The sequence below is a fragment of the Gallus gallus genome, chromosome 2, assembly GCF_016699485.2.
Source record: "Gallus gallus isolate bGalGal1 chromosome 2, bGalGal1.mat.broiler.GRCg7b, whole genome shotgun sequence".
Lineage (NCBI taxonomy): Eukaryota > Metazoa > Chordata > Aves > Galliformes > Phasianidae > Gallus > Gallus gallus.
This window is the reverse complement of record NC_052533.1, coordinates 79,624,556-79,640,503: the sequence shown is the minus strand read 5'-3', so window position 1 is coordinate 79,640,503 and position 15,948 is coordinate 79,624,556. Positions and strand designations below refer to the sequence as shown.

At 35.9% G+C, this 15,948-nt stretch overlaps 1 protein-coding gene across 1 annotated transcript in view; it reads right to left on the bottom strand.

Annotated features, from left to right (window-relative positions):
• The window catches only part of ABCA13 (ATP-binding cassette, sub-family A (ABC1), member 13), a 184,527-nt gene that overhangs the window by 120,125 nt on the left and 48,454 nt on the right, over nucleotides 1-15,948 (bottom strand). The window contains 6 exon segments of the mRNA XM_040696008.1: nucleotides 1,647-1,737; nucleotides 3,151-3,264; nucleotides 8,681-8,820; nucleotides 9,367-9,544; nucleotides 12,795-12,959; nucleotides 14,580-14,774. Of these exon segments, the coding sequence (XP_040551942.1) occupies nucleotides 1,647-1,737; nucleotides 3,151-3,264; nucleotides 8,681-8,820; nucleotides 9,367-9,544; nucleotides 12,795-12,959; nucleotides 14,580-14,774 (883 nt within the window).

The window sequence follows — 15,948 nt, the reverse complement described above, 5'->3', positions numbered from 1 at the left end:
TGGTTAAGCAAATATACCTGAGATGGCAAACAGAAGTTTGATTTCTTCAGCCTACAGAGGATACTGTGCCCAAATCTCTTCCTTTCTGGACTGAGTTATGGACACTACTTGCTATGTTTTTTAGTGCATGCAGCTAGTACTAGCTTTCAAATTTAGGCCATCAACTTCAATTAAATCTCAAATGCTATGTATGCAAAAGAAAAGCCAAGAACTTCAGCTCATGCCAACCACAAATAGCACCAGCTTAGAGCAATAGTACAATTAAAGACTGAGGACACATTTCAGCTTTCACATTACAAGCTCTCAGGAGCATTGGTCGATTTTATCCATCACCTGCCTAGAGATGGGTACCAAAATCAAATAAAAGTTGCACTTCAGGTACTCAATTTTTTAGTTTTATTTTTAAAGATACAGACTTAATTATTTAACTGTTAACAGTAGGGCAGACTTAGTAATTTGCAACCCCCCCCCCCCCCCCCCCGCTTTTTTTTTTTCCCAGCAATATGGGCCACCCAGCTCCTTCAGAAAAGCATCTAAGAGTCCTTCACAGCCCTCCTTCCACAAATGACTGAAACAGATTACTGTCTAGCTTGTAATTACCCTCATGTTCATTGACAAACTACACTGATCTGTCCTCCTTACTACTATCCTTTCCTGAGAAACATCAGCCCTCCTTGGTGCATGATGTTACACTGTTACTGCATTCTCTGTCACTTGTTTCTCTTCAGTCCTCCTGATTATAAGCTGTTCTTAAATGACATTAGACTCTTCCTTGGTATGGACTGTTCCTTCTAATGCTGCCAGTGACAAGTTCCATTGGAATGCACTGACTTACTGATGGCAGAACACATCAGTTATTTTTTTCAATTATCAAATTGTTTAAAAATAAGTAACCTGGAAGTCTAGCTGCCAGGAGCTCAGCATCAGGGCTGAAAGGGTGCAGCTATGGCTGACCCAGGGGGACACTGCTGGGCAGCCCCATGGTGGCCTAACCATGGACCGGACCTGCTGATCTGAGCACCAGTCTCCACTTGTAGGGTGTTATCTTTGCTTGGCCACCATCCCTATGGTCTTGCTTGGCCATCCAAGGGCTGGGTCTGACCCTGATTACTCTGGCAACCTGAGCCTGGCCTTGCTGCTCCGTGGTATTAACCATATCTCATGCTTTTCTGGGGCTCAGAGAGAGGACGTGGAATTCTCTCTCTACTAAGAGGAGATACAGACAGCATTTCCTCGTATTGATTAAACACATACCATACCAAATCTGATTTATTTCCATTAAAAGCATATTGATTTTCTTCAAAATTACTGAAAAAAATTTACTGCTAAATAATTGAACTGTAGCTACTGACATTATATATTCCCTCCCTCCTTATAAATATAGCTCCTATGTTTGTAAGTGTCCCATGACAGTTTGCCACTTCTAATTTACTACCAGATTTTTTCAGTTTTCAATATTATACAATGGACAAATTTAACACAGAAACTAAGAAATTTAGAAATATATGAGACTAACAATAGAATTTCAAGCCTGCTATTTTAATTTCATCTAAGCAGTAGAATATTTAAGTCTAACTAAATGTAGCTCTAATATTAAATTAAAAATCTAATAAGGGTAATCAATGCATTCACTTTCTTAGACATACCATATACTTGCATTTTTTGAAAGAGTTTTTCCAGGTCAATATCCAGGTTACTTTCCACAAAGTGCTTTACAAAATTGTTTTGCAGTGCTTCCTGAAATAAAAAGTTGTAGATAATGTCATGTTTATATTCACTAAAGAAATAGAAAATACTCCTCTTACAGAGATTTTCTGTGTAACAGTGGAGAAGTCACTCAGCTTCTCCATGTTTTCAGTCTTCCCCCCCATCAGATTAACTCCACCCATTTAAAATAAACTACAGCACACATACTCCTCAGTGCTATACTTCACTGTCCTATTTTACTCCAAATATTTTAAGCCAGTCCACTCTAATATTTTTACAAAACTACTGGAACAGAAACTTATTTTCTTTTCCTGCAAGACTTCTGGGGCACTGAACTATTAGCACTGGCAGTAGCAAAATAAATATCTTTAAAAACTGGCAGCAGAGAATTCCTTTTATATTGTTTTCAATTCTATATCTCATTTGCCAAGTTCTAAGGGGAAAAAATGTATTAGCACTACAAGAGCTTCCTGGGATTTGCAAGTCTCATTCCTGCTTACTAGTAACATTGCTTACTTGAACTTAATAACAGTTCAGCCAATATATACAGAAGCCATGACAGTATTCTGCTTATAGAATAAGCACAAAATATTCCGAGTTGGATGGGACCCACAAGGATCACTGAGTTCAACTCATAGCACCACACAACGTCACCCAAAATCCAAACTCTACGCCCGAGAGTGCTGTCCAACGCTCCTTGAATTCTGGCACTTGGGGCCATGCCCACCACCCTCTGGTTTAGACCCTGTCCCTGACCCCCAGCTGCCCTCCCCTAAAACAGCTCCATGCCGTTCCCTTGGGCCCTGTTGCTGTCACAGAGAGCAGAGCCCAGCGCTGCTCTCCGCTCCCTGTGAGGAGCTGCAGCCACCATGAGGCTTCCCCTCAGCTCCTCTGCTCTGGGCTGAGGAAACCAACGGACCTCAGCTGCTCTTCATACGTCTTGCCCTCTTGGCCCTTCTCCATCTAAATAGCTGAGTGCTCTCTTACAGTTTATGTCCCTTTTGTACTGTGGTGACCAAACTTGCACCCAGTGCTGGAGGAGAGGCTACACAGTGCAGAGTAGAGCAGGACCTTCTCCCTCCTGTCTAGCAGTGCTGGGCCTGATACACCCCAGGGTATGGTTGGTACTTCCTTAACACTTATAACAGCCTCTCACATAACAGCCTACCATGTAAAATATGGCAAAACTACATTTTACTGGTATATATATATATATATAAATATATATATATATAAAAGACAAATATATAGAATGGGAAAAGTCCCAGTAACAAGCTCTGAAGTTTGTCAGTATTGTACTGTAGGCTCACGAACTGAAGCTAACATGTCTCTTCTTCAATTCTTTTTCAAGCTGCAGCCATACAGATGGGTAGCTTTGCATGTATAGCAATTCACCTAGATCAATTCATTAGAACGTCGAAAGCCATAACACATTTCACCAACCTGCAGCCGTGAGACCATGAGGACATTTCCACGGTTTTTAAAACCTTCAGACATCCTTAGCCATGTCTGAGAATAAGTCTTCAAGTTCTCCACAAAAAGAAAAGTGAAATTAGCCTAGGAAAAAGACAACATGAAGACAAGTGAAAAAGACTGAGCATAGCAAACCACAAGAAACAGGAAAAACTGGCATGCTTCAGATGTTCTGAAACTCCTTTCCATATCAGTTGATAGTCAACTGTAAATATATCTACATTTTTTTTTAATAAGTATTTGTTGCAGTCTCTCAATACTAAACAAAACACACACTACATGAAAACTTTTGTTTATGTTTCCTATCTGAAGGATCATAAAAACCTCTTTACTTCACAATGTCTCTTTTTTACAGAGTATCATGTGGGTGCTTCAGAACGCAAAAAAAAAAAAAAAAATACAGTTGGGACATACTCAAAAGAAAGATTCTAAGCTGTATGGATCTTTTGCTCTATGAGATATTAGCATAATGTAATTAAATTTACAAGTTGGAAGCATGGTCTGGACCATGAAGACAACTGACCAAACGTATTTCTTTTAGAAGTATATTTCACAGAGGAAGTCCCAAGTATAGCAAAATACTCTGCAGACCAGTGAAGCATAAGCTATAATTTCTGTCTTAGCCACCAGCTAGCAACCACCAATTTTTTCCAGCCTATTTTAACAGATCACAAACATGCTCGATATTAGATAGTATAGCAGCATGTTTTTGTTTAAACTGGTATTATCAGTCATAGAAGTGTTTTAAAGAACTAGATCTTTCCATTACAATCAATCTTTGTTATTATGGTAGAGATCATGATATTTCCCAGCAAAGAGTTTCTCTAATGACTTATAAACTGAAATTTGGGACCACGATTTTCCCATAATTCCTATTAAAAGTACGCATTTTTTTGCCATAATATTTTAAGTGCCCCTTGCAAAACCCCTCACCTAGCACTCGTATCTCCTTCTCTCCCAGAGATGCATACTTAAGCATCAGACAATACAGAAAAACACTATGGTGTTTTTTCTTCCCGTTTCTAGCACAAAATGCCCAAAGACAGATAACATCATTTTAACGAAGCACTCTGTCATTTAGCTTATATGAGATTGTCTGTATCACTTTCCAAAGGAGAGTGATCTTCAGTGTTAAAGTTCAGCATTGAATTGGCTAAGCAAGTTTTTCTGTTAACGAGCACTAAAAACCTTGTGGGCTGAAATTCCAGCTTTGAGCATTAGGATCATGCAACCCACTGTACAGACAGGGAGGTAACAACTTGAAGGAGACAAGAAAGGCTCTGGAGGTAGAAATAGTCAAAATGGGATTATAATAAATATATTATATTAAATAGTCAAAATTTCATTTCCACACTGTGGGTCACACTAGAGTATGAGTCTGAATTTTAAGCCACTACAAGCTGTGAGATCAGGAAGCTCACCAGGGATCTCAGAAGAGCTCAGATCTTTGTGCTTCTTGACCGATTCCCAACACCACAAAAGATTTTTTTTCCTGAGGTCACTTTCAGAGATCAATAGTATCCATTAGAATACTCAGCCTCTTTATAGAAACAATTTAGGACATTTTAGAGAATGTCTCAAATTGAAGCAGCAGTTTAAAAAAAGAAATGGTCATGTAAATTAACAAAATGAACAGTAAGTAGTGTTCAGGACCAGTTAATACCCAGCCAAGAATTCTAAAAGATTTCAAGGATGAAACTGTTGTACTGGAGTCAGTGTAACATAACTTCCTGATTAAAATTGCCTTGGTATCAAGGGGTTTGAATAATAAAAATCAATGCTATTCATTAAAAAAAAAAAAAAATGCTAAGGGAACCAGGAGACTACACAGACTAATGATTTTGAAATCTCTGCTAAGCAAATTTTGTTTTTGTGATAATAATAAGAAGAAATTACAATAAAGGAGAAAAGTGGAAATATAGAAGTAAATATAGTTGGAAGACTGTAAAAATTCAAGTGAAGCTGTGCTTCAGCTCTCTGGAGAAGTTAAAGAACAAGCAAATAAGGAAGAGGTAGATAACAGAACACCTCACCACAGACATTGTGGAGGCTAAGAGTTTATGTGAGCTGGGAAAAAAAAAAGTGGACAAATTATATCAGTAAAATTTTGGCATGGTTTTGGGAGTTGGGACAGCATCTAGGGAAAATATCACTTTACTGTCATATTCTTCAGCAATTTCCTATGCAATCTTTATGGACCCTGTAGGAGTCAGAATTTGAGGCAAAATGAAGACTCCTATGAGTTTATATTCTAATGAGTAGCTGGAGTTTGATGTTTAATAAAAATTCGCTTTAAGTTCCCTTCTTCCTGAACAATGGAGATCCATTAACATAAATACGTAACATTTAGGCTGGATATTGCATCTGATTAAAATTATAGTCTTGAATATCATCTATGGCCCTGTCTGGACTGAATATGTCTAAGCATCTTCCTGACTTAAGCATAAATAAAAATGTTATTTTGAACACACTTCACTGTCTTTATAATGATATCTTTTAATAGACAGGTCAAGTGTGCTTATGCAAAGCCAGACAGGCTACGTAAGTTCAGAATGAGAAGCTACTTGACTCATTATCTATTATTCTAATTATAATTGACAAAAAACAGGAAGTTGAAATTGATGGATTTGCTAGACTATTTTTCTTTTATTTCTGAATCATCTTGCTACCTTGATATATATATTCTGACTATTCCAATTACAAAGAAACAGCACAAAGTGTTATTCGTACTTTGATTTCCTGAATATAAGACTAACACTGAGATGTATTTTTACGAGATCAGCTCATCAGTGGAAAAAAGTTAACAAGGATCAAAGGCATCACACATGGTCTTTGAACTCCTGGATGTCGACTGCAACTGAACATTGTTGCTCCCAGTCAGTGCTGCAACATATCTCTATAAAGGTCATAGTGATTCTACACATCAGAACTTTGACTTCTCAGAAGGCAAAATCCACAACTTACCAAAGAATGGTTAGTTGCACAGTCCAGAAATGAAACAATCCATGTGAAAAACTTGCAGAATATCCCTTACTATACAAGTATCTACCTCATTTCCAGTTTTAATCATCTACTTGTTGTCTTCTAGTAAACTGCGTCATGTGGTCACACTGTCTAAAGTAAATTACAATTTCTATTTCAATAGGATATTTGACTGTGCAAGAGTAAAGGGTCAGCTTTCAGCAGCTGCATTTAAGATCCCTAGGCTACTATTTTGCATTTCAGATTTGCCTGTGTTGGAAAACTAACTGAGACTTGGGTAATATTAGAAATATAAAAATTGTTGTAGAAACATTCCTACTACATTTGTATTTATATATAAACAGGTACATTCAGCCTGATCTAGTTAGTGGGTGAAAAACCTTCTGACTGCAGGAGGACTGGAGCTCAGTGATCTTAAAGGTGCCTTCTAACACAAGCCATTCTATGAATTCCTTGTTAGATATAAATGGCAGAGGTGGGGTATAGATTGTTCATATTCTTAATAAACTGGTGGAACTCTGGGGTCCAGAGAATATTAACAGACCTGCTAGAAAAACATATACCAGAATATGTCTTCCAGAATGTTAAAAAAAAACGCAAGTTAATTGCGTTATGAATTCGATTACTCAGTCTTGGTTTCACTGAAGTATCTACACACAGCAGATGTTAGGAGATCTATCTTATAGATTATTTCCAGATATCAATTTTGTCATATCAGATGGCAAAATAACTGTCCTGGTTTCAGCTGACACAGAGTTGATTTTCTTCATGGTGTCTGGTATGATGCTATATTTTGGCTTGAGGAGAAAAACTATGTTGATAAAACATCAATGGTTTAGTTATTGCTGAGAAGTGCTGTACACAGCCAAGGCCATTTCAGTTTCTCAGCTTCTCGTACTGCCCGGTCAGCAAGGAGTTAGGGGTGCACAAGGAGTTGGGAGGTGACAGAACCAGGACAGCTGACATAAACTGGCCAAGGGGACATTCCATACCATATGACATCATGAGAAAAAAACTGAGGGGAGTTGGACATGGGGGCAGATGCTGGAGTGAGAGATGCTGGAGACTGGCTGGGCATTGTTTGGTGGGTGATGAGCGATTACTTGGTGCATCACTTGTTTTACATATATCTTATTACAATTTTTGTTCTCTCTCCCTTTTCCGTCTTAGTAAATAGTTTTTATCTCAACCTACAAGTTCTACTTTATTTTCCCAATTCTTTCCCCCATCCCACTGGGTGGGGGTCAAGTGAGTAAAAGGTTGTGTGTGTTGTTCAGCTGCTAGTTGGGTTAAATTACAATAGCATAGAGTGTCTTAAGTAATTATCAGTGTCAGTGAAACATGGGATATAATTGTGTATTCAAAATTATTTGAATTTTTTTAAATCATTTATTACAGTAAAATCTCCATAGAATTTCCATCTATAACATCTTCAGTTTTAGCTTACGCTTTTTAATCAATTATGTTCAACTCTATCGAAGTGGACTGTTGCCCAAATTATGTTATTTAACTGCAAAATATGAAATCACTGAAACCTTACTTTCAATTCACAGCTATTTGTCTTAGGTTTTTATCTTCTAGAGCATAAGTCAGAACACCACACTGTACTCCATTTACACAGGAAATAGTTATTGTCACATTTAAGGTTACTACAGCCTTTTTGTGTATTGTTTACAAGCAGCTTTTTTCTTGATCTTAAATGAATTTAAATTGCCATTCCTGCAATAAATGTTGCGACATAAAAATAATATATTTGCAAGATAAGTGCAAAACCAGCACAGAACAATAAGACGTACTTAGAATGAGTAACTGTCCTTTCTTTTACCTATGTGCTTAAAAGCTTGCCATGAACAAACACATCATTGCAGACAATTATGCTCAAACCAGATTACTTGCTATACCAGACAGTAAAATTGTTTAATGATATCAAGTCATTAGTGTTCATATATATATATGGCATCTTGGCCAGAAATATTTATACATATATATATACATATATATACAGTGTTAAAAACATGATCAGGAATGAAACCAAGATGCACTGTAGCCTGTTTTTTCTTTTTTTTCTAATGCAGCTCAGCGAGGCTTTCCTTCCTGAGTATCCTTTTCCCACAACTCCCTGTGCTGTGCCCCATAGAAAAAAATGTTCAGGGCAAAAACTTATTTGCTGTATCTATATTCTACACATTGATACAGCATGATTCTCACTACACCTCTGCTAATGTGCTCTTTTTAATCTTCCTATACAAGGTTTACGGTACTTTGTAAGAAATTCTCCTTTTCAATCTGAGGTGAAACCAGTGTAACAAGTAGAAAAAAAAGTTAGGAGAAATATTAAAACTCAAAGCAGGAAAAAGTTGAGAACTCAGCTGGCAAGGTGGTTCCAGTTTTCTTGAAAGCAATTATCCAACTGCTTCTACCTATTCTGAAAGAACTGAAGTACAAAGTATTCCTAAAATGAAGTACAAAGACAAAAAAAAAATCAATATACAGAAACAGTGTTTCTTTTAATACTCACCTTCTCTATAACCAGGTCAATCATGCTGATGTTTGAATTGTACAGTATCTTCCCATGTAATAAAGGTTTCAGGAAAGTCCATACCAAAGCCCCATTTGAAGACTGTAAAATCTCCTGATAAAGCTTCAAGCAAAAGGGAGCTGCAAAAACAAAGACAGATTTGTGTTTCAGAAAGTCAACACAGGTGAGGTGGGCTTTATTTATTTATTTTTTTTAAATCTAAGTCCTTAGTCTTCATTTACGATCTGTCACAATGGCATGCCAGGCATTATCAACTTTTTTTTTTCCAGAACGTTCACATATTCTACTGCACAATACCACCACAACATTATGTTCGAGGAAGAAAGGTATGCAACAATAGATTTTTCCATTTTATATCTCAAAGATGTATTTGTATGCTAAAGATGTATTTGTATGCTAAAATTTGTATGCTAAATGAGATTTTTCTTAAAGCACAGTAAATCTCTATGAGTATTCTTATTTATTATTTGAAAGGACAGGGAACAACTAGAATCACTTGTGTCTAATCACTATTCTCTCTCAGTAGCAAAGCTTCTATAGATCATCCCTTGTGTTTAGGTTTACAATATCAACTGAGTTGTCAACTGGTACTTTCCATTTATATAGGAAAAAATATTCAAGCTCTGAAAGTATATGTGCAACTTGTGACCAATAGATTTTCTCACTTGAGTCTTCAGGAATCCCATATTTTCCCATATTGTCCTCTAAGAGTCCCGTGATTCTGGGCATATCAACGAACAGATTTGCATTGCTGAAAAATGGTGATTCTTCTTTACATACTGCCTTGATTACAGACTTGAGGGACCCAACAGCTGAACTTCTGAACTGTCCACCTTGCAAGAACTAGAACAAATACAGATGAACCAGTTACTTTTTGTAGCTTCAGTGAGTAGTCCTGGTATTCACAACATCCAAGGAAATCAACAGAACTAAACTGTTGAAACTGCCTAAAAGAATGAGGGCATGCTGTGCTCTTTTCTGCTTTCCTGATCACCTTTGTTGTGGGGAAGAAAAAGCTATTGCAGTTTTAGTTGACAGGGTACTGAAAGACAGTAATATATTATTGCATTAAACTTTGAAAAATACTGTATTGGGTAGACTCAAAAGAAATGGAAATATAAAGACAACTGGACTACAGCTTTCACAAAGTCTACTCCTGTATCACAAAAAGTAGAAACACCTGCACTCAATTTGCATATAACTACTGACATTGAAAACAGTTGCTTAAACAAAAAAATTGCATGTGTCACAAAAGCCCAGTTTTCAAATACATCTTTTAACTTATTAGATATACTTCTGGTTTTTGCACATCTTGAATCATACCAGTGCTTACAATTACCACTTGCTCATGACTAGCATACATCTAATGAGAGCAATCTGAACTGCTTTTATGGCTTAAGAACCATCGTTAACCACACTTCAAAAATGTGAAGCTTCATTTTTCAGATAACATGCTCAGCTGCAACTGGTGTCTAATGGTAGGCTACACAAGTACAGCCATAAGTAAGAGGATACAGCTAGAAGTCAACGTGCTGCAAAAGTATAACTGAAGAATGTATTGAACCACATAGTACACATCACTGTTGCAGATGCATGTGAGGAAGAACTTCACTGGATTATCAGATAGCATTTTGAGACTGCAAAGGTTGTAAGTAGAAAAAGTGTTTTGATATGCTAAGATACTTGACACTGATATTAACGTGTCACGATTCACTGGGGTTTTTGTGTTTTGTTGTTTTTAAGAGAAGAGTCATTTTTCAAAATAGTACAGCTCTTTACATAAATAATAGAACACAGACAGTTTAGAGGCATGCTGTTAGAAACTGTTTATTGTGATCAATGTATTTACTGAAGTGTCAGGTGCTTCTTTGTTAATTCCTGGAGAAATACTAGCAAGTGTTATTTAGAACAGCTGACATCATAACCTGACTTTTCTGCATATGTACATAATAAACAAGTTACATTTGGATTTCATAACACTATCACCTACAGCTCTGGAATCAATCTGCTGGTAAGGAGGAATAAAATTAGTAAACTGAATAAAGTCATTTTGAATCCTTATTTGTGATGGCACCAGAAGGGTAAATGAGGCGTACTTCAGTCAAAGAGCACAAACTCCCTAATTAATTCTGGTTCCAATCAAAATAACTTGAAATTCAAATAATGAATATTTATGCAGTGAGCTGCTACCGTCAGATTAGAATCTACTTACTGCCTTTCAACTAAAGATCCACTGAATCAATAGGATGTTTCCTAAAATTTTGCTTTGATAAAGTGGGAGAACTACACACAATGGATATTCATAAAAGTTATCTTTGATCCTCTAGTTCTAGATTAAGCTAACTGGACTATGTCCACAATCAAGGCTTTTAAATTGAAACAAGTAGTCTCCCATAAAAAAAATAAAATAAATCAGTCAAGTCAGTTGCCAACTGACTTATGGAAAAGGAAAGTGGGCACCAAAGATTAAAAAGCTATGTGTAACTAGATGCTTAAATGGGCAAAAAAACCTCCTAATATTGGGATTTCTGACCTAAATGAACAGCTGTATACCTAGAAAGAATATGACAAGCAAAAAAAAAAAAAAATAAAGAGCTAATTTGTCTGGAGTAGGAATATTGGCTATTCAGCAAAGTAAACCCAAAAGACAGGGTAAATTACAGCTTGCAAAGAAAATTTTAAAAATTCTGAATTATTACTGAACAGACAAAGTAAATTTTCCTGAAAAAAATAGAGGGATGTTAAAGATCATTCAAATTTTGATGAAAGCAAAGAGCAAAGGACAATACAAAAATAGATATTCTTACTTCTGGGCAGAGACATGAACAAGAAATCTCTATTGTATTGACATCAGCAGAATTGGAAGAAATGGTAAAATTGCTTACTTGGGTAAAAAAAAAGTTGTCTGAAGTATCAAATTTAGATAGCAACATTTGAAAGAAAAGTAGAAAGAAAATGTGCACTCAATGATGAGTGGCACAATGCCCCAGGAGATAATGGTACTTTCTTGTGATGTTTAATATGGCAAGATACCACAACACATTTTTCTATGGAGACAAACAGTATATGAAGAAAAGAAATTAATGCTTTATCAAATTATTGCTCCAGACCAACACAGTACATTTATTTCAGAAGGCAAATGATTTTTCCTGAAAAAGACATAAGCCGTCTCTAGTTCAGGTAAACACTACAAATTGATTAATGTTCTTATTAATGTCCTTTAGTCATACAGGAGAGCAGCTTGCAAGATTCAGATCACAAGGGACAACAGTGTTTAAAGCAATACTTATTGTAGATGGCAGTCACTAACAGGTTTGCACTGTTAACCACTGAGGGATCTTTGTCATTTAGCACCAGATTCAACCCTAAGCTTGCAGTCCAGGAAATCAAGAAGGTAATGCCTGAATTGTCAGCAGGTCTTCTTATGGAAATGGACTCTCCTTGAAAGGTGAAGACTGTTTTCTAATTTAATTAGTATTAAATTCTAATTAAGATCTACCACTGTACCAGCAGCATCAATGTGTACACAGTAACTTTAAGAACAGGGACAAAAGGAATAATCATCTCATTTCATTACACATTTGTTTCTTAATATCAAGTAAAACAATAGCATACAAGCATTAAAACAGACAAAACAAGAATTTCATAGCAGATTCAAGAAGTGCACGTGCTATCTTAAGTCTTATCCCTTAAAAAAGTGAAGGTACTTCCTATCGAAGTAGCTGCTAAAAAAAGATAGTTTGTTAATTAAAAAAAAAAAAAAGAGACAAAAAAAACATCTTCATTAACAACATCCTCTACAGCAAAGGCTGAAAAGGCACAGCTACCTCCTAATTACATAAATAATCATGCTATATTACTAGCCATATTAACTCTTAGACTATACTCTCACAGGTTAATGAAAAAAAAAAAAAGAGAGATGAAAAAACTCAGTAATACAGCATCAAAATTACCAGAATGCTTCAAAGGAAGGACACTTTTTTCTCTAAGATCCTAACTTCCTAGTATAAAATTTCTACTAGCAATGCTCCTTCTTTACATCCCAAACATCAAAATGGAAATTAAGTTTGCACAGTGAAAATCATACACATACCTGCTGCAATGCAGAGATGTCAAACATACCAATGTTTTGAATTGCTTGAAGGAACACTGGAAGGTTTTCCATTACATGCTGGACTTTACTGAGAAGAGAGCTGATATTAGAGACCACATCCAGTAACGTGCTTAGTACATTGCCCATCTCCGATGGTATCTTATTCTTGGAAGAGAAGGAAAATACATGACAATATATTTCATGTAGAAGAAGAAACTTTAAACTATTGATGAAACATTCAAAATTATTTTATTTCTAAACCTGATTATCAAATGTTCCTGCAAAGCACATTTAACAAAACTCCCCAGTACTCTCAAATTCACCTAAGGAATTCTATCTAGAAATTCTAGAACTGGCCTATGACAAACTAGAAAAGTAAATCCAGATAATATGCTTATAACTGCCAAGATAGAGAGTTGTCCTACCCAACTTCCACACTAATAGCATCTGCAACATTCTGCCCCCTTAGAATCCAGCGTAAATGATATCTTTTCTTTCAACAGGTGAAGGGTGTCTAGTGCAACAGATTAATATTTTTAAAATATAAGTTAAATTAAATCTAGTGGCCACTTTTGTTGCTTTAGAAATCATATTAGAAAACATAGTTTTCTTTCATACTGTTTCTCCCTTTCCATTTTTAGTATATACTGTATATACTGTATACTAGTATATATTACATAAAATAATTATGTGCATTTCATACCTTACTTGACAGAAGTTCAACTGGCCTTTTGCTGTTGTCACCATGCATGTTTTGGCACTGACAGTTTGCTTTCTCTCCTGTGTTTTTATAGGCCATTTTAATATTATGGTAATGCAAACTGATTTATTAACTTAGCTGCCTATGCATGATAATAAAAAACAACATAATCCCATTATATACTTCCATCTGCTTCCTCTATCTTTATTGTATCCACCTGCCTTTCAATAAGATACTTTCTACTATAATAATGTCTACTCCTAATATTCTTTCCAGATTTCACCTACATTCATATACTAAAAAAATACCATGTAATAAACCTGTACTTGATTAAAAAGTTAGCAAAACTTCCACAATAATTTAGGATGAGCTGACAAAATTTTTTATTCTGTACTAGGAATTCATTATGCCTCATTAGAGTTCAGTAGAAAAAAGTACTGTTTTTATTTCCTTTTTGCCGCTCTAGGCTGGCATTCATTCCAGAAAGCAGAATTTTATTCTTGGAAGCATTATTTTGTTTTGTTGTTGTTGTTGTTTGTGAAGTCATCCTCTGAGCTGGAAAACATATTTACATCCTTCCTGAAGAAACCACCTGAATTCCCAGCATGATTACTACAAAAAAATATGTTCCAGGGTGATATAATTTTGTCCTAGGAAGTAAGTTTGTACTGCACATAATGAGGGTTCCTATGCTTGTTTTTCATTCTAGCGATGTCAAATCAGTGTTTCACACACAAAAAATAACAAGTGACTAATCATATGAACTGCAAACTCCGCAAAAGATTAATAAAGCTAAATCTCTGACCTCTTGTGTTTTCTCTGTTGCTTTCATAATTAACTCCTCACTGATATTATTTCTGAGGAAGCAAGGTATGGAATACAATAAGATCTACCAACCTTGTTCTTCAGCTGTGTTTTCTTTGCGGAGTTAAATGAGGACAGAAAGCACCACATGGCTAGTGCTTGCTTCCACAGAAAAGGACATTTGAAGCAACAAAACTCTATATTTGTTAATTGAACTATTTATCTTCCTGCATGCTTTAGACCACCTTCAAAAGAAAAGTATAGGAACTGAATGATCTTACCGTGTAAATTATTTGACGTAAGTTCAAATTCTGTATAATCAGTACAAGTGTGGTGTACAAATCCAGTGCTGGTAAAGAACATAATTCTTCCACTGCCAGGGAAGTTTTGCTGTTTTCAGGTAGCTTGAGCAAGAAGCTAAGTACTTCTTCATCACATCTTTGAGTGAAGGCTACCACAAATGCACTGTAAAAAACCTATCACAATGTATGCATATTAAAAGTTTGTCTTCCTGGAATGCACGACCTTCCTCTGTAGTAAATAAAATGAGAATTTCTCAAGTAGCACAGCAATTTGCAGTTCTCAACAAAAATGAAAGAATGAACTCTATTCGGCTCTCTATGAGATTGGTATATTCTCATTTTATGTTCCTATAAACAGGTGAAGTGTGTTTCTTATAAACATTCATTTTTATTTGTGAACAGGTCAATTATATGGTCATTGATACCTTAAAGGAGGCATATTTAGAATGCTGTCCATATACATTCTAGCAGATACACCTCTTTGTAGCAGAAACAGCTGAATATCAAAATGCAAATATGTGAATCATTGTAAAATCAAACAATATGGACTTTTTTCAGATCACATGCACAGATTTAACACTTAGGGATGCCTACATGACACAATGATCACTCTGAGACAGCTCACATTTCTTAGTTCAACACTCCTTTGAGGTGTTATTGTTTAACAGAAGAAGGGACAAAAACCTAAGCAGACCTATGGTAAGACTACAATAAAATTTGCTGAATTAATGATTTTCTTTTCTTCTAACAAAAACGTCACACAAAGACAAATGCTTTCAGCCCAGACATATAAGCAGTTCTTAGCTCCTCTTTCTCCTGAAATGTCTGAAAGAAAGCAAAATGAAAGAAAGTCCAGGAAGATGACAGTTTAGAACCACATCACAGAACTCAGGGCTCCATTCTAATACTCCCTGGGACAGCATCCACTTGCACTGCCTCCACTTAATGCTGATAGCAGCATCCAGTGATGGAGATGATTCACAAGAAAATCTAATTAGGACCCACAGTTGGCCAAGATACGCAATTTAATTCTTCAGCTCCTGTGAACATTTTAATCTGCAACCTTTTGAATTTCAGGCTTTTTTCCATAATTTTGTCATCATAGAATCATGATGCCAAATAATTTCCTATACTTTTAAATTTTCACTTTTTGTCTGTGTGTGTACAGAGACCAGAATATTAGTGTAAATATAATTCTGCCTGTAGCATAAAAGGTATTGACTTGGATTTCTTGTTTTGATGGAAATTTGACTCTGTTATGCAATTTGAAATTCATATCCTCATTCCCACATGAACATTAAAGTTTCACTCCAGTTCTTATCCATTCAGTACTTTATCTACTGGACCA